Below are 19,633 nucleotides of genomic sequence, written 5' to 3'. Positions count from 1 at the left end.
TATTCTCACAACAATCTTGTGAGGTAGGTTAGGCTGCAAGTTTGGGTTTGGCCCAAAGCTACCCAGTGAGCTTCCACAGCACAGTGGGGATTTGGACCTGGGTCTCCCAGATCTCTAACTGAAACTTTAACTACTGCAATTATACTGCTTTCTTGGGGTGACTGCAAACAGCTTGGCCTGTGTAAGATGTGGTCCCATATCTTCAAGGATCCCAGACTGCTCAGGGCTTTAAAATTAGAACCAGAATCTTAAACTTGATCCGAAATTCAACCAGTAAGCAGTGCAGCTGCCACAGTCCAGGATTTATCCGAGGCCCCTGTAAGGACTTTTTGCTGCCCTGTTCTGGTTGCAGTTTCTGGAGCAATCTCACGGAAGCCCAGCATGGAGCAAATTACAATAATCCAGTCTGGAGGTGACCATTGCATGGATCACTGTGGCTAGGTCAGGGCAAAGCAGATAGGGAGTCAGCTGCCTCACATGGCAAAGATGGTGGAAAGCCAATTTGACTGTCCGTGTGACATCCAAAATCACACCCAGGCCATGGACCAAAGGCGAAGGTGCCAACGTCACCCCGTCCAATTCTTGCAGTCGACAACCCCTTTCCAGCCCTCTCCGATTTAATTTCAGCCTGCTCTGATGCAACCATTGCATGACGGCTCCCAACATTCTGCAAGATTTCCTGGAACAGTGCCTGGCCCGTCTCCCATTAATAGATAAAGCTGGGCAAAGGGTTGCATGTAGAAATTAAGTAACGTTGGGGAAAGGATTGCCTTTCCCTCCAAGCACCACCTTTTGTCCCCAATTCCAGAGGAACAAGGTCAGCCATTGCAAGACTTTTCCTGGATCCTGGAAACTGCACAGTGTTAGGTCAACGGGTCGTGATCGACTGCACCAAACACTGCTGTCTAAGAACAACCGCAGCACTGATCCACCTCTATTCATCTGGCACTGGAGATTGTCTGTGAGAGTTACCAGCATGGTCTCCATCCCTTGGTGGGATTTGAAGCCAGACTGAAATGGGTCCAATATTGAAGTCTCATCCAAGAACACCAGTAGCTGAGCCACCATCTCTCTCACAACTACCCTTCCCAGAAGAGACAAATTCAAGACTAGGCGGTAGTTGGCTAGATCAGACAGATCTATTTTCAAGAGTGGTTTCACCATTGCCTCCTTCAGCACCCCTCCTCCGAAAATCCCCATCTCTAAGGACAGGTTGACAATCTTCAACAGTGAGTGGTGTACCTCATCACAAATGGCCTTAACCAGCGATGAAGGGGCACACATCTGGGAGGTTGGCTTTACAGCTGTCAGATTCTTGTCCACCTCGGCTTGGGAGAGGAGGCTGAAATGGTCCAGTGTAGGACCTGAAGATGGAAAAGGGGCCTCCAGTTCACTTACTGTATCAATAATGACAGGGAGGTCCTGGCGAAGCAAGAAGACTTTATCCACAAAAAAGCTTGCAAAACCCTCACAACTATTGCCAGATCACAACTCGGAGAGGTATGTAAGTGATTAAATGACCCTAAACAATTGAGCTGGGCATGAGATAGCGGACGCAATGGAGGTTGTAAAAACTTTTCATCAGCCTTCAGAGGACTTCATAACCTCAAAGGACTTCATAAACATTCTAAAAGATGTTCTTGCAGCCTCGTCACAAGTTCACCGCCAACTTTGCTCTAGTTGTCTCAGGTCCTGTTTCATTATCCTCAGCTTTCCAGTATATCAAGGGGTCGGTTTTCAGTGAGTGCAGAGAGGACATCGATGGCTTCAGAGAGACAGCCGTGCCAATCTTCTACAACTCATTCAGCAAGATGCCAGGAGGCATCAGATCCTGAAGAACATTTCGAAATCCAGTAGGATCCACGAGTCTCCAAGGGTGAACATAAATCCGCTTGTCACCTACGCAGAGAGGGAGTAGAACCCCCAGCGGGGCCTTCAGGACAAAGTAATCTGACCATGGCACTCTATCTAAAGAGATTAGATCAACATCTACCTCCATGCCAAAAATCAAATCTAGTGTGTGGCTTGCTTAGTATGTGGGATCTGTCCTAACCAGGGAGAGTCCCAGTGCTGCCATGGACAACATTAGGTCCAAAGCTTGAAATGAGGAGGTCGAATTCAAATGGGCATTGAAATCCCCCAGCCCTGCCAGCCTGGGGAACCTCAAGGCCCAGTCCAACACAACCTCCAGCAGACTTGGCAGGGCATCTGCCGGTGCGGTAGGCAGCCGGTATATCAGCAGAATGGCCAAACTCTTTACAGAATTCCACGCCAGGTCAGTACAGTCAATGCTGGTGATTGCTGGAATGGGGATTGCACTGAAAGAGAAAGACATCCAAACAAGGGTTGCTACCCTCTTCCCACCCTTTGTCCAGGACTGATGGAGCACTGAGAACCCGGGGTGTGCAGGGAGGGCAAACTCTTTCAACGTGACTGTTTGTCCTCCCACACCTAGGTCTCCATCATGCATGCCAGGTCCACTTTATTCTCTGCAAAGTAATCCTGCAGTGCCCCTGTCTTATTATTGACAAACCTGGCACTACACAGCATCAGTGTCAGAGAAGGGTGCATATTCCTAGCCCACACCTCCATCGCTTCTCAGAATTCGACAAAAGTTCTCCCAGAAATTCCCATTCTGTAGTTCTTTGCTTGTGGGAAGAGATGCTTCGGTGAACAAAGTGGGCATCAAGCTAATCCCTGGTGGGCGTCATGCTGCCCATGGGTGCCACGTTGCGATAACTGTAGTAAATATACAGTACTCATACCCCTCACTCCCCCACCTAATTTTTGAGCTCTGCTTCAGCCATGCCAGCTAACTACAAGACATTCCCCAGGAGAAAATTTCTGAGTTCACGCTGATGTTAATCACAAACCAGTTTACGTTCTTCCCAGCTCACTGTTTACCTGGTCGACCTCCCAGATTTTTCCAGGTGGGTTTGTGGCAATGTACTTTACCTTAAGGACAGTTGCAGTGCTGAAGGCACCTATGTGAACTATTATGGCGCTATGTTCTCTCAGCCAACCAGGGGGAGGAGTTTGGTTAGGTTAGTCATGGCCCCACAAAATATTACCTGAATCCCAGCAGGACCTGCATTTCCACCTGGTCACACCTTGCCAGCCTTATCTAACCATTTTGTCATCTACCCCAGCAACAACTGTGCTAACTTGGCTTGCAAGATCTGTCACCACTACTATACCTGAAAGCCTGCTTGTTTTCCCCCACATAAATTTTGCTACACACCTTCAGATCTACAGAACTAATAATTAATACTGTGGGTGGTTCCTATTGCCTCATTCTCATTTTTACTGCTTGTGTATACGAACCTCACAATTCACTGCTAAGCAACAAATGGTGGCATTTCTGTTTCCTTTTCCCCCTACATTTTTTTCCTTTTCCCGCACAATGGTAGAAATCTGTGTGGCATCGAACTACGTAGGCTCATAAATTCACTTTGTGTAACCTGCTTGGTTAAAAACAACAACAACAGATATCCACAGGAGACAGATACCTGCACAGATCATTAACCACAAAGGTTTGCAGCTGCGTGTGTGTTACTTGTTTAGAAAAAAGGGGGAGTGGTCTTATCTGATCATGCCCACATGTGACATCAGTGAGCCCCCCCACCCCCATCAAACATGACCTACCTCTTTCTACAGTTGACACTTAGATGACGATTTGGAGAGTCAATGAACAATGCAACACAATCTTGGCCAAGGTAAGGAAAAAACTCTTTCTGGTTACAGCGAGTGAACACTCCCTCAGAAGATCAATGCGGTTATTATATGGAACTGACCTCAGAGGTTTCTTGATTCTCTCTGACAACCAAAATCAAGATCAAGGAGTGGGGGAACCCCCCACAGTACAGTTTGACAAATCTGTGTCCACCATATCTGCTTGCAGTATGCTAGAAATAAATAAATGGACTTGGTTGTGCAACCTTGGGAAAGGAACATTCTGTCAGCCTAACCTACCTTGCAGGGTTGCTCTGAAGACATTTGTTTAAATAAATGCCTGATGCCCTAGAAGGGGCTTGGAGAGAGAGCCGCATGTAATCATGCTAGAAGGCCAGGCCGACAAGGTTGTCCTTTCAGAAGGCAATCACTTTCTCTTCCATCAACCAGAATAAGATGCCACTGCCCCCACACCCAGTAGCATCCTGAATCTCACCCTTTACAAAGGGGGACCTTTCCCCACCCGCTTCTTAGACCCCTTCGGGTAGAAGAGAACCCAGGAATCCCAGTGCCTGCCTGCCTGGCCTTCCCCCAGCACCGATGCAATTTTCGGGAAGGTTCCCCTCTGCGGTGCTGATGTTGCGTTGCCATGGAAACCCCATGTAGGCAGCACATCTCCCCCTCCCATCACGTGACCGAGAAGATGCTCGTAGCAGGGTCTCTTCTCCCCCCCTCCAAACTAAGGGAAGTAAGACCCGCCTCCTCCTCTTCCCCCTCCCTTCCTCAGTAGTTGCAAGGGCGGAGTGAAACCCGGAAGAGGCAGATTTTGGAGAAGCACAAGAAGGGGTGGGGAGAAGCAGGAGGCGGTGATCAAGTGCAGTCGCGGCTGGGACCATCTCAGGTGTTTTGTTGGTCTTCTTCATTCTCTTTCTGTGGCTGGGACCCCGGCGGCTTGGCTCTCGATCCTTTGCCCCCCCCCCCCCCCCACCCGCTTGAAACTATTTCTTTCTTTCTCCCTATTGTAACTGTAGTTCTTGTCCTTCATCTGTACTCCCCGCGGTTGTGCGTGGGACCCAGGCGTCAGGGGATCTCATTTACCCTGTTTATCCCCCCCCCTCGCCCCCGTGGCTGGAGTCCGGGTAACCAGGCTTTTTAACCCCCCAATTCAGATGAAGGTAACATTTAGATTTCTCGTGCTTCCCCAGTGCTTCTCTCTCCCATATCTGTTCACTGTTGGATGCTGGTCTTACTTTTTCGCTCCCCTTCTTTTTCTGCCATATCACGACTTTTTATCCTTCCCTATTACATTTCTAAATGTGTATGAGTGGCTTTTTTTTTTAAACCCCCATCCCATGTTGCAGCTGAACTAGAGCTTTAACTTTCTCCCCCTCATCTCTCAGAGGTTAAAATATTAGTATCTAAGTTTCTTTAAACTATCTTCTCTCTTTTCCTCCCTATCCCCCCCACCCCCAAAGTGTCCTGGCTCTGTGTCCCAATGTGAAGTTGGAAGTAGGGTACCCCAACCCCCCCTTCCCAGCACAGACTGCAGCTTTCCCCTTCTCTTCCTAATAAGCAGGTGTGTACAGACTACGCCTGAAATTGTTTGCTCAATTTATGGCAGTGATGGTGAACCTATGGCACGGGTGCCAGAGGTGGCACTCAAAGCCTTCTCTGTGGGCACGCGCACACATTGTTTGTCATGTGTGGGGGCGGAAAATCATACCCTCCCTGCACACACATCTAGGCTGGCCTGGGCCACTGAGCACGACGTGCACACACAGCAGTGAGAAGGGAGGACTCGGCTGGTGGGCCTGGTGTCTGTGCTCCGGGTGGCTGCTGCCTTGGGGGGGGGGGGCGCAGAGGAGGAAGAGATGCTAAAGAGGCACAGAGCAGTGCGCTCGGGACTTGCTGGAGGCTAGAGCAGGCTGGCCCCTGCTTGAGGTGGGGCGGAGGCACTGGAGCAGTGAAGGGCAGAGCGGCTGGTGCACACAGGACTAAAACCTCAGTATTCAGGTTAAATAGCCATGTTGGCACTTTGCGATAAGTGGGTTTTGGGTTGCAATTTGGGCATTCGGTCTCAAAAAGGTTCGCCATCACTGACTTATGGAATTTGAGCATTGGGAGTTTTTCCTTTCTGAAAAATGATGGCCAGAATGCAGCTGTGCAGACATAACCAGAAAACTCTATCTGCTTGTCTTGTCTCGTCTCTGTTTATCCTCCAACAACACAAAATTATCTCCCTTTGGCCCACCATCCTTGTTTGGGGGAAGAGTATCGAGCACAGCTGGATCCTGGCCTTTTGTTGTTCGCGACTTAATGTGCCTTTTAAAAAAACTTTCCCTTAATTGGGGATGAATTCCAGGCTAAAATGAAGTGCCTTATCTATAATTGGGTTTTAATTGCCACTGCTCTTGTAGGAGATAACGGCTTTTTCGAGGTTGATAATCTGCCAGATGCGTTTCTGTTTCCTTTCCCATCCTGTCCCCGCACCCCAGCAGGAAATAGATTCTGAGAATGTTTGTTCTGTTTGGTTGTTAATCCAGAATCACCACTCCCACCCCCAAGCAAGAGAAATTCCAGAATATCTCATCCCTTCTCTCCCATTTCAGTAACAAGCCATGCTTGATTAGTTGCCCAAATTTGAAGCACTCCCTTTTTAGCCTTTCTCTAGAGTCCTTTATAACCCACCATATCCTTCTTGGGCCTTCTCCAGGACTCCGCCTTATCCTGAGCACCCCCTTTCTCTCAAATTCAGTGGCATCTTGGCTTTCTTCTTTGCTCACCTGTGTCTGGAATTATGGTTTTGTGTGTGCTTGGAGCGCTGCTAACCCTGGCTGCGGATTCTTTTCTTGTCTCCTCCAGGGTCCCTCCATCCCATGGCGATGCTGAGATTGCAGAGTGCCTGATTCCCAAGGGCTGGTGAGCTAGACAAAGCGACTCTGCCGCCTGCCATGCTCTGGAGTCATTGACTTCTGGGCTGTCCGGTATCTCTTGATGGATATAAACAGTATTCAGAAAGGCAAGAGGCACAGATGGCGTGGCATGCGAACCAGGAGTCAGAGTTTTTTCCCTGAGTAGGAGGCCTTCTCGTTGCAGCCCAGACGAGATCAAGGAGAACGCCTTCACTCGCCTCTGCGTTGCATAAATAATTGCTGTTCCATTCCGATCTCCTCCCAGTACCACAGGACAGCATTTGTTGCCCAGTTTGTTCCTCAATTCCTAGCATCCCTGGATCCTGGTCTGTTGCCTTTCTCTGCTGGTGCCATGGCAGGCAGCACTGGCCCCTTCCTGCTTTGGGCCCAGGATGTCACAACGCTGCTGATTCTACGGGTGCGCCGCACCGTTCTTCAGACAGCCATTCTGCTCTGTGTTTTACTGCTTCTCCTCTGGATCTCTATCTTCCTGTACGGCAGCTTCTACTACTCCTATATGCCTACAGTCAGCTACGTCAGCCCCGTGCACTACCAGTTCAGGTCAGTGGCTTGGGTAGGGAATGTGGGCGGAGAAAGGGGTTCATGGCTGGTATTGGACCACAGTAGTGGCCATCACCTGTGAATGGCTTTGTGATTTTCTGGTAGATAAGAACATAAGAACTAGCCTACTGGATCAGGCCCGAGTCCATATAGTCCAGCACTCTGCTACTCACAGTGGCCCACCAGTTGCCTTTGGGAGCTCACGTGCAGGATGTGAAAGCAATGGCCTTCTGCTGCTGCTGCTCCTGAGCACCTGGTCTGCTAAGGCATTTGCAACCTCAGATCAAAGAGGATCAAGATTGGTAGCTATAGATCGACTTCTCCTCCATAAATCTGTCCAAGCCCTTTTTAAAGCTATCCAGGTTAGTGGCCATCACCACCTCCCGTGGCAGCATATTCCAAACACCAATCACACGTTGCGTGAAGAAGTGTTTCCTTTTATTAGTCCTAAGTCTCCACCCCCCAGCATTTTCAATGTATGCCCCCTGGTTCTAGTATTGTGAGAAAGAGAGAAAAATTTCTCTCTGTCAACATTTTCTACCCCATGCATAAAGTTGTTTGAAGTTTGCAAAGGCATGTCAACTCAGTAAGTCTTCCAGCTATTGCAAAATACTTTTTTGTTTTGCTGTTACACACTTACCCAGCTTCCCTTCTGGAATTTAATTTCCAGACTTTTTTGCAGGATTCTTAGAGAAGACTTCTATCTCCACCCCTTGAATAGAACTCTTAAAATAATTACTTTTAGTTTGTGCACAAATAAGAACTGTGTACCTTCAAGAAAGCACATTCATTGCGTTTCTGCGCAAGTCACCATTCTGGGTGTATTTTGCGGTTGTAGTTTTGGTGGGTTTGCATCTGAGGCTGCCCTGCCCACCCCTGATGGAGGCTGATTGGAAAACTGCAAAGCCAGAGCAATAAATCTTTTATTCCTCCTGTGGGGATAAGTTGGCTGCACAGGAGTGTAGCAAAAATGTTTTTTGTAATTCATTTCTATAAATGCAGTTGAGAGTTTATGGGAGGAAGGGTTGAGCTAGGTGGGTGGAAGGTCTAACTGTACATATCCATGCATGCATGCCTTGGCTTGATTTTTATTGTGGCAGTCAATCTGGACTGTATGGTGTCAGGTTGCAAGTCTCAGTTTTGATGGTTGAATCACAGAATCATTGAGTTGGAAGAGACCACAAGGGCCATCCAGTCCAACCCCCTGCAATGCAGGAACACACAATCAAAGCACCCCTGAAAGTTGGCCATCCAGCCTCTGTTTAAAAACCTCCAAAGAAGGAGACTCCACCACACTCCAAGGTAGTGCATTCCACTGTCGAACAGCCCTTATTGTCAGGAAGTTTTTCCTGATGTTTAGGTGGAATCTCTTTTCCTTCACCTTGAACCCATTTTTCCTGGTTCTAGTCTCTGGAGCTACAGAAAACAAGCTTGCTCCCTCACCAGCATAACATCCCTTCAAATATCTAAACATGGCTGTCATGTCACCTCTTAACTTCACCAAACTAAACATCCCCAGCTCCCTAAGTCTCTCCTCGTAGACGTAGGACATGGATTCCAGACCTTTTACCATTTTGGTTGCCCTCATCTGGACCCATTCCAGCTTTTCAATGTTTCTGCATTCTTTGTTTTATTTAAATCAATTTTTAAAAAATCCTTCCAGATAGAATTGAGGAGCTTCTGCAAGCAAAGCATGTTCTCTACCACTAAGACCTTCCTCTCCCCACACAGTCAGAAGTGATAAAGCCAACAAGTGGGCTCCACCAGAAGAGCCATATTAGAGTCTGGCGGGTATTTCAGGAGGCGTGGGTCTCTTGAGTAAGGTGACCAGATTGTCACCTTTTAAAACCGGGATGGGGGTGGGTGCGCGCCCGTGCGCAGCCGCAGGAGCGCACTGCCTTTTGGGGCGCTCCCCGGATTCCCGCCCTGTCACAGAGCGGGAAATGGGAGCGCCCCAGACGAAATCGGGACAGGTACAAAACCCTGCAGAATGCGGGACAGGTTAGTGTAAGGCAGGACTGTCCCGCCAAAAGCGGGACGTCTGGTCACCTTACTCTTGAGAGGCAACCAAAACTCCCCAAAATGTTGGTACCTGACTTGGATCTTGGGGGGGTCTTCTCACTTTTTGTAGGTCAGATTGCAGCTTGTCTGGACCAGAGCTGTGCTCTTTTCCCGTTGCCAATGTTTCCTTCCTCAAGAACAGCCGCGACCAGGTAAGTGGCCAGCATCTGTGTTAGGTGTTTGGACAGTGAGTGTGATCCTAGGTTTTATGAAGGCACGATGAACACGTCCATGTATTCCAGGGGTCCCCCTGAGCCTGAGGGCACATTTGGAATTCTGACACAGCATGGGCACCGCAACAAAATGGCTGCTCCAGGAGGCAGTGCCAGACGCAAAACGGTTGCCGCAGGTTAACTTCAGTCACGCAGTGCAGATACTTGTGTTGGGGTGGCAGCTGCCAGCACCGCACATTTTAAAAAATATGCACAGCCAATCAGAAGGCTTGGTGGGTAAAAGCCCCTCCCACTTCATAAAAAACACTCTGCAGGCGCCAGAAAAGATCTCTGTGGGCTGTATGGCACTCATACGCATTGTGTTGAGGACCTCTGGATTTTATTCAGTAGCTTTTAGTATTATGTGCTCTGATGACCAGCAGTTCTTGGGTGAAGGATCTTTCTTAATATTTACCAGTAGAGATATTTTTAGACGTTCATCGCAGGAATTGAACCCAAGGTATGTCATTAGGAGGAGTTATGCAGAGCTAAAACAATCTCCTCCATCAGTCCAGCATTTGGAATCATGTTTTGAGAAGGTTTGTCTTCATGCAAAGTTTGAACTCTCATTGGGGCAAAAAAAAAAATCCACCATCTTTTTTGAAAAACACACAACAATGTTTTTGTGATTCTCAGTATTCAGAATACTTTGTTTACATTGTGTGGTAATCCTATGGGAAAGAAAGCTTCCTTCTGGGCCAGGAACTTCTGGCTCGGCTTACAGTCCCAAGTCACCCTTCTTATAAAAAGGCAGATGGACGTTTGAGGTGAGATGGATGAACATGGTTATTCCCTCCCCTCCCCCAAGATTTAGTTTGAAAAATTGAGAAGCAAAAATTCTTAGCCATCTGTTACACTTACGGTATTTCTGTTGCCATTACAAAACTGGAAATCACCTTTCCACTGAGTATGAAAGTTACAATTCGCTCAGGAGCAGAGACAGAGGCGGAGGCTTTCATCAGTGTTGACCAGGACAGTTTAAAGTAATGTTTCAGTTCAGAAGTTTATTATTATTATTTTTTATTTCATTAGATATACCTCCCTATCCCCAAAGGGCTCTGGGCGGTGTACAGCACAAATCATCATACATGAAATCATCATAAAACACAGGCATAACAAGAGGAGCGAATAAATAACTGACCAATAAATAAATAAATAAATACCTAAAGTTAATAACTCAAGCTCCATGAACTATAAAATACTAATTTCCATTAAAACAGCAATTACTACACTAAATTGGCGTCCCGTGAAAATCCCTTACTTAAACCCTCCTAAAGAAGAGGATGTAGGATGTTTCTGTATTGTCTAAGGCTTTCATGGCCGGAATCACTTGGGTGCTGTGTGGTTTCTGGGCTGTATGTCCGTGTTCTAGCAGCATTCTCTCCTGACATTTCACCTGCATGGTGGCTGGCATCTTCAGAGGATCTGATGTTGGGAAAGCAAGTGGACCTGTTGGAGTGTCCAGGGTGGGTGAAGAAACATTGTCTGTGAGTAACAAAGAAGACAGCCAGGTCAATAGGTGAGGCCATCTGAATAGAAGTATGAGTAACAATGACATCTGTAGCATGGGAGTAACAATGAAGATTGCAAGGTCAATAGGTGGGAGCATCTGAATAGAAGTATCCTGGCCTTTGTTTCTGTTTGATCACTCAGTGCTTAATTTAGTTCTGAATTCATCTTCATGCTTATTAACATGGAAACAAGTAGCACAAATCCAGATTTTCACAAGCTTGCCTCTCAAACTACCGTCCACATCATCAATATGAACTGACTTAGTAGAGAATTATTTCTCTACTAAAGGGATCAGTTCCCTCTCTTCCCCGCCCCATGCCAAAAAAATTACATTGGGGCTTCAGTAGTTCCTGAAACAGGGAATGTGTGTTCAGCTTCATGTCAGGGTTCCTTTGCTTGGATCCATTCAGCTTTTCTGTGGGTAAAGTAAAGAAAGTGGGTCTCCTTTAATCACCAAAAAGGGGGATCATGGGCATGCACAAGTGTCATGTGAAACAGGGGCTAACAGTGAGGAGACATGAATGAGACCAGGTGAAAAAGCTGGCTTGATCCAACTCTCTGAAATTATTTCAACTTGGACGTTAGGGGAACATCTTTCTTTTAACTTATTTGCTCAGTACCACCTTGCAAGTTCAGTGGTTTTGTTTTAAAAAGTTCCCATTTCTCAAAGTCAGGAATGTAAGTACCACCAGCTAGGATAACTGTGTTCTTGGAGTATATGGGGTAGTGAGTCTTACCAAATGTTATCTTTCATATAACAGAAACTGGAGTTACAAATAAATGATTCCTTGTGCTTCTTTAAAAATTCAAAACTCTCCTCCTAGGCAGGCTAGTGTGCATTTTTAGACCTGGCACGAGAAGGACACTAGAAGGCCACAAGCTCCATTAAGAATGTATTTATAATATAATGGACATGAAGGAAGACTGCAAGAGCTAAGATAAGGAGTCAGTATTGTGATTGGCATAAAACAACCTACAAAAACAAATAAACCAAATAAAATATAAGTTCAAACATTATGTCTTCAAGGATACCCAATTTCATGACTAGAGCAAGGTGTAACTCTTTTCCCTCAGCACATCTTCAAGGTCGCTTTTCTAATATTCCACAAAATGAGCGTTGCTGTCGATTCTGTCCTGATACAACTGATTCACTTTCTCATATTTTACTGTTCAAAATACAACAACATTAGAACTGATTTGAGGACTGCATTACCAACAGGATTTATGCTCCTTTCTGATAAGTTAAAAATGGCTAAGCTTCTAAATAATTCTAATGCTGAAATCTTGGAAGCTGTTGCTATATTTTTACTCTGTGTACTACAAGTTGTGCAATAATGACCTTCTTATTGTATTTGGAATTCTTGACACACACCGGTTTTATGCCTAATAAAGGTTCTGGAATGGAATGGATACCCAATTTATGTAATAGAGGGTGGATAAAATTTTCCAGACATTACCATAAAATTTACAATCAAAAAGCACGTGAATTTCAGATTCAATGCATTAACTGTTAGAACAAAGATAACGCACAACTATAACCATTAATAAAACCAGCTGCTGTAGTATTACCTGGCATGGGAGGATCAGTCCCCCTCTGCAGATGTTTCAATTGTTTCGGGGAGAGGGGGGTTGCTTCAAAGGGACCCCAAAAATAGCTTTTAAGGAATGTGTGGGTGTTGAGTTTCTGTGTGTGGGTGTGGGGTCTCTTTCCTGCTTTCCAGTGACAGCATGACCTCAATTCTTCTTGACAGTACAGTTCGGTGTGTGGGAAAGATGAATGCTTCTCCCCACAGCCTCTCCCCTGAAATCCAGATGCAGAATCCTTAGAACAATGCTGTGAAGCAGGGTTGTGTGATTATTCCCATATTACAGATGGAATGGCTGGAGGCAAAAAGAGAGAGTGACTGGTTTGAAAGCCACCCAGGGAGCTGACACTCGAGGCAAGATGTAAAGTGGGAACCTCCCATCTCAGGATCTTAGTCACTGTGCTAGACTGGTTTTGGAAGCTTTGTGCTGAAGACCATATAACATACTGGCCCACAAATCACTTTTGTTCACTCATTTCCCGATGCTGGCTGTTAGTGGCCTAATAAGAGGGGCCTCAGACAGTGCTAAAGCTTTTCCTAACCTACTTTACCATAGGCAAATAGTTGTTTCTGTTCCTGTGACTCTTGTTTGTATTTGAGGTGGAAAAGTGAACAGAATACCTTGGCTAGTCTCGGGGGTCCCCACCTTTAAGACAATGGGCAGCTTTGGAATTCTGGGAAAGGGTAGTGCAGTCACAAAATGGCTACCGTGTAGGAGCAGTCAGGAAATCACCAACCAGTTATTCTGTGATGAGAGGAGAGGCTATTTCCAAGGTGGCACTCTATGCAGACCCAAAGGTGAGTCTGTGTGGTATAGTGGTTAGTGTCAGACTAGGCTCTGGAAGAACCAAGTTCAAATCTCCATTATGTCATGGACTCTTGCTGGATGACCTTCCGGTCACATACTCTCAACCTAACCTACCTCATAGGAGTTGTTGTTGTGAGGGTAAAATGGAGGAGAGGAGAATTGTAAGCCACTTTGGGGCCCTATTGGGGAGCAAGGTGGGGTATAGAAGAAGTAAATAAATATTGAATGAATAAAGGCGAAAGGCCTTCTGAAGTATCTCTAATGATGTTGAGGAAAGCCCTGTCTCTGTGCTTTGGGGAAGAAGCAAGGGGGGCCCTAAGAAGCACATTGGCAGACCACCATGACATACAGAAATGCTGCATGGAAGGGAGAGGGGGTCACAAGACTACATCAGGAGAGTTCAGAGTCTTCTTCTTGATCAAAAATAATGTATTTATAACATTAAATGGGCTCCAGAATTGCTCAGTGGTGAGAATCTTCCCTCTAACGTGCTGTGTGTCTGCAGGTCCTCATGTACGGGCAGCCGTATCGCATCTCTGTGGAGCTGGAGCTGCCGGAGTCTCCCGTCAACCAGAACCTGGGGATGTTCATGGTGGCCATATCCTGCTACACCAAAGGCGGCCGCATCATTTCCTCCACAGCTAGATCCGTATGTGCCAAAAATGGGAGTGGGGGTGGGGGGCGCGAGAGGTGACTGCTGTGATGTGTGTTTTCAACTTGCTTCAGAATGAGTAGCTTCACGGCTGCCTTCTGTAGTTGTTCCATCTCCTGGAAACAAGTATACCCGGTTTTCCCCTGTCTATGGAAGCGAAAGGGGTGTTTGCATTAGATAAAATCTGACAAGGTGATATTATCTGAAATTATGCCCTCCTAGTTCTGTTGCTGGCACCGTAAACCTGGGTTTATGTGGAACCGGGCTTAACCCAAGAGTGTGGCTGAAAATTACTGCTTCTGACCTGGAAACTTGACTTAAAAGCTGAGGACAAAAAACTGTACCCTCTGCAGTGACATGTATATGACTGTGAGACTAAAAAGATAACTTCTAAAAGTCATGCTGGAGGTAGGTTGTAGAGGAAGAGCTGGACACTTTCTCCACATAGTTCTTTCAGCAGGATTATTTATAATGGTGAAATGGAACTTCCATGTACAGAGCAGTATACCTTTATGGTAGAGACAAGTAACAAAGGATGGCTCTCTTTGTCCTGCCTGTGTTTGTGAGCTTCCTGAAAGAATCTGGTTGGTTGCTACTGAAAACAGAACTTTGAACCCTTCATATTCAATTCTTAAATGAAACATTCATATGCAATTCTTAAATGAATTTTTCCATTATGTCTCTTCTGTTCCCTCATAAACATACTGGGTCATTTGTGCATTGTGAGGCGCTATGCTATCCTGACTATCATTTCAGAACTTTGTAAGAATCAAAATATTAGCGGTTCTAGAAAACTTCTGCTTGCCCTGGGAATTGGATAGAATGGGGGATGTATCTTAAAAAAAAAAAACTTCTTGCAATTTTTAAAGTCTTATGCTATTCCGGAAAAGTTACCTAACAAATAGGTTGAAATCAACCTAAGACATTTAACATAAAAGAACTGATTTCTTTTTCGGTGAATCTGGCCAACAGTAGAAGCAAAAATAAAGCCATTTTATACTGTCATAAATTTGCTTGGAAGAAGATTAACTTTTTATAACAGTAGATGGGGGGCAGCTATGCCAATATGCAAACCGCAGAATAGGTTAACTTCAAAAGAATGCTAGAAGAAAGCCTTGAACGAATACTCTAAGTTGTTGTATGTTAAAAGATATTCACTTAGCCAAATGAAAGGTTTTTTCCACAACTGCTGTAGCAGCTGCAAACCCAGGAGGATCATGACGGCTTTCCTTAGTCCGTGTGTGGTTCCATTCTCCCTTCAGGTTCCTTCTTTTTATTCCCAAATCTTTCTCCCCCTGGCTTTTCTTCATTTCTTTTTATTCCCCTTTTGTAATTCTTTTGCAGAGCAAGGATGGAGGTATTGGCTGCCACCACCTATGGTGGCCATTTTGGGTTTGGATCCGCCTCCTGCAGCAGCCATTTTGTGGTGGTGCTGGCCGCCTCCTTTCAAAATTAGAAAGGTACCCACTCAGAAAGGTTGGGGATCCTGTGTTGTGCTTTTATGGAAGTCTAGTTCCATAGTTACTTGGATCCAGTGACAGAAGGGGGGTGGTGAATTTCACTGACTCTCCCTTCTTTCTGTACCTGGAAGTCCATTGTCGTCGCCCCCCCCCTCCCCCCGGCAGCATTTTGGGCTGCAATGGGATAGGGAGGTAAGAAGGGAGAACATAAGAAAGAACCTGCTGGATCAGACCAGAGTCCACCCTCAAATTCTTCTTTTGGACGTCTATTTACAAGGTTAGCTAGTTTGGCCGTAATAGCATATTCTCTGATTTTGTCTTCCCAGCATTCTATCATGAGACCTTTGTCAGATTTCCAGTTCGTTGCAATTCTGACTCTTGCAGCAGATATTGAGTGCCAGCTCAGTTCATTCAGTTTCTTGGAAAGCTTTTCTGGTGGAATACCCAGCAGCACTGTTTTTGCAGTGAGAGGAAATGTAAATGTAATCATCTGCTTTATCCTCTTATGTACTTCTATCCAGAACTTCTTGGTTTTTTTTACAACTCCATCACATGTGAAACAAGGTTCCAGCCTCTTCGTTACATCTCTAGCAGATATTGTCATGTTGTTTAGAGAAGAAGAAGAAGAGTTTGGATTTATATCCCCTCTTTCTCTCCTGCAGGAGACTCAAAGGGGCTTACAATCGCCTTGCTCTTCCCCCCTCACAACAAACACCCTGTGAGGTGGGTGGGGATGAGAGAGCTCCGAGAAGCTGTGACTAGCCCAAGGTCACCCAGCTAGCGTGTGTGGGGGTGTACAGGCTAATCTGAATTCCCCAGATAAGCCTCCATAGCTCAGGCAGCAGAGCTGGGAATCAAACCCAGTTCCTCCAGATGAGATACACGAGCTCTTAACCTCCTACGCCACTGCTGCTCCTTGAGTTTTAGTCATCTTCTTAACCATTTCAGGTGTAATATGCCATTTAAAAACATTTTATACCAGTTCTCTTTCAGTACGTGACTTCCACTGTTCAATTAGTTTTAGTCCATAATGATTCCCACTGTCAAAGAATTATCTCTTCCTTAAAGTTCTGCATCCAGATCGTGTGTTAATTCAGTGTACCTGTTCCTCAAACACATTAGCCATTCTGAGTGCTTTAACAAATATTTATTTTTTTTCTAGTACATTTTTGTTCTTACAGATAATACCTTATTTCTTACTGATACAAAAGAGAAATGTCCTCATTTCTTCATGAATATTCCTGCTATATATGCAGGAGGAACATTACCTCTGCCACCCATTTTATCATTTCCTTGATCCAGTTGTTCACATCTAATGGGGACATTCTGTACCAGTGGCATACTGTAATTCTAGCACTTTTAAAAAGAAGAGAGCAAGCTAAGCATAATTGCTGCTGTTCTCCACTTAATTCCCAGAGCGTGGGGTATTCTCCTAGGATTGCAGGCAGACATGCAAGTAAACAATCATATTTAAACATACTTAAGCACTTCCTCTCTGGGTGATAATTCTACACATATTAATGGTATGATTCAGGCTGGCGTGTGAGTGGGGGGGATTTTTATGCCTCTTCCTCCCCCAGGTTAAAAAAAAATAAAGCAAAATACAAGACAGAAATCTATGCAGGAAATCATAACAAACAAGGATAATGAGAAAAATGTAAACGAATAGTCTATTATCTTGATAAGTCTGTAACATTTATACGTATCAAAATGTAATACTTTCATTTGGTTAATTCAGTTCTAAAGGAACACAGAAATGCTACGTGACACTAGTCACATGACTATCCATAACATTTTCCTATGTAACAAGGTGCTAAAGCCCTGCATGTGCCAGAAACAATGTTTTGTAAGAATATGGTACAAGATAAGAATGCCTAGGAAGCTTAGGTACACGATCCAGATGTGGGAACTTCAAGTTAATGAAATGGGTGGCAAAATACATCTTTATTTTTCCTGCCAGGCTGAAGTATCCTTTAATTGGCTGATGGAAAAAAGCAAAGCCTCTCACTGTAATTCTCCAGTTTTCTAATGTTTTCAATCTCCCACCCCACTCCCAAATCAAGTTCTTGAATTATGATGGAAAGCATATTGTATTTCTTCTTGCCACACATAATAATGTGTGGCTTGTGTCAGCTGCAAAAGTAAGAAAGGCAAGCCACCCACAGGAAGGGCAAGGGCTTCTGTGTACTCAGGCAATGCCCCAGACATGCAGGAAAAAATGACATTCTATAGTAAACAAAAGGACATCCCCAAAAGACAGGACCTTTTAATGTAAGTCTCAACCTTCTCATCTAGTGATGACAACTCAGTAGGCCTCCAAAACATTTTGAGCAATGTGCGTATACAAAAACGGTATTTTTATTAAGATGATATAGACCTGTGGTGGCGAACCTTTGGCACTCCAGATGTTATGGGCTACAATTCCCATCAGCCCCTGCCAATTGGCCATTCTGGCTGGGGCTGATGGGAATTGTAGTCCATAACATCTGGAGTTCCAAAGGTTCGCCACCACTGATATAGATTCTATGAAGGCTGAAAATTTGTGGGTACCAAAAGTATTACATAAACATCAGATATGCAACGTCCAAAAACAGTTTTTTCTGATACAGTTTTTTCGGGTACCAAAAGTATGTCATAAGAAGAGCCCTGCTGAATTGAGCCATCTATCTAGTCCAGCATTGTATTTTTCACAGCAGCCAACCAGATGCCCTTCAGAAAACCTGTCAGGCTGTTTTAGAGGGTGAAGCTTCTTTGGCTGCTCCTAGCAATAAGCACAGCTAGGCTGCGTCTGAATATGGATGGTTCATTTAAGCCATTAAAGCTACTGATGGGTTTAACCTGTGTGATGTCAGACTGAGCCAGTTACCTAGATGGACTCATAAATGTGTTAAATGTGTATATAAATGTATTGATTGAAAAGGTTAACAGTCTGTGGCTGTCTCGATCCATGGCAACTTCTGTGAAAGCTCCTTCCATCCCCCACACAGAGAGTGTAGGACAAAAGGGCTTCCATTGCAAAAGGCTGCTCAGATCTCCTGGGTCAATCCCCTCCACTAGCGCTGGGAGCAGGCCAGGGAAGTGCTGAGCTCAGCAGGCTGCCCTTTGGCTGATCTTCAGCAGCGTCAGGCATGCAGGCAGGTGGGCAATGGAGAGGGAGCCCCCGTGAAGAACACAGGACAGGAGTCAGCCCACCTGCGGGGCCCTCCTCGTGGGTGTCTCTTGGAGGAGCTTCCCACAAGGAGATGTGGTGGTGCTGCTGGGCACCTCGGGCATGACATCGCCCTGGTGGGAAACCAGCTCTGCTAAACAAACACGCACAAGGTTGCTATGAGGAAGGCAGGCAGGCGCTTGCCCTCCATAGCTGCTTGGCCAGCTTTGCCAGGCTGTCTGCAGCACCTGGCTGCAGAAAATCTCTTCTATGCATCCTGCAGTGTTTTTACATCAATGTATTGATTTATCATTAGAAGAAGAGTTTGGATTTATATCCCCCCTTTCTTTCCTGCAGGAGACTCAAAGGGCCTTACAATCTCCTTGCCCTTCCCCCCTCACAACAAGCACCCTGTGAGGTAGGTGGGGCTGAGAGAGCTCCGAGAAGCTGTGACTAGCCCAAGGTCACCCAGCTGGCATGTGTGGGAGTGTACAGGCTAATCTGAATTCCCCAGAGAAGCCTCCATAGCTCAGGCAGCAGAGCAGGGAATCAAACCCGGTTCCTCCAGATGAGATACACGAGCTCTTAACCTCCTACACCACTGTCATTTAATTAAAGATCTAAAGATATACAGGAGGGAGGAGGCCATGAGCGATAGAAATGATCCCACAGAACAAGAAGCGGGAAAGTTTGTTTCCTGAAAGGACAGGTGCCGAGACTCCTGCTTGCCAGAAAAACATGTCTAGCCTCTGAAAGCCTTTTCTTTATCCCTTGTTTGTGTGCAACAGAAAGGGCTGGCCGTGGTGCTCTGCATGGGCTCAGAGGCAGCCTTTCTGCTTGCTCTCTATATGTCTCTGCAAACAGATTCTGGGGCTCAGACCAAGCCTTCATACTACCTGTCTTCTCACTATGCACAGAAACTCCCTTCCCACATCTGCTCCTCTTTGGAACCCCAAACCCTTCTGTTCCTTTAAAGGCGGCAACTGGAAACGAAGCCTGCCTTGCTGTCACGGCCACTCCATGCACACACACACACCCCAAGACCCAGG

General features: G+C 45.8%; 1 protein-coding gene across 3 annotated transcripts in view; it reads left to right on the top strand.

Moving 5' to 3' along the window:
- Positions 1-3,697: 3,697 nt before the first annotated feature.
- BSCL2 (BSCL2 lipid droplet biogenesis associated, seipin) overlaps positions 3,698-19,633 on the top strand; it is a 36,539-nt gene continuing 20,603 nt past the window's right edge. The window contains exons 1-5 of one of the 3 annotated variants that reach the window (XM_048512702.1): positions 4,500-4,573; positions 5,148-5,248; positions 6,535-7,145; positions 9,277-9,358; positions 13,830-13,973. In XM_048512702.1, coding sequence (XP_048368659.1) covers positions 6,937-7,145; positions 9,277-9,358; positions 13,830-13,973 — 435 coding nt within the window. In that variant the 5' untranslated portion in view covers positions 4,500-4,573; positions 5,148-5,248; positions 6,535-6,936. Of the gene's footprint in view, positions 3,717-4,470; positions 4,574-5,147; positions 5,249-6,534; positions 7,146-9,276; positions 9,359-13,829; positions 13,974-19,633 lie in introns of those variants that run through there. The other 2 variants (XM_048512716.1, XM_048512708.1) reach the window with 2 other exon arrangements.

The sequence above is a fragment of the Sphaerodactylus townsendi genome, linkage group LG01 (genome assembly GCF_021028975.2).
Source record: "Sphaerodactylus townsendi isolate TG3544 linkage group LG01, MPM_Stown_v2.3, whole genome shotgun sequence".
Lineage (NCBI taxonomy): Eukaryota > Metazoa > Chordata > Lepidosauria > Squamata > Sphaerodactylidae > Sphaerodactylus > Sphaerodactylus townsendi.
This window is presented reverse-complemented; position numbering and strand designations above follow the sequence as displayed.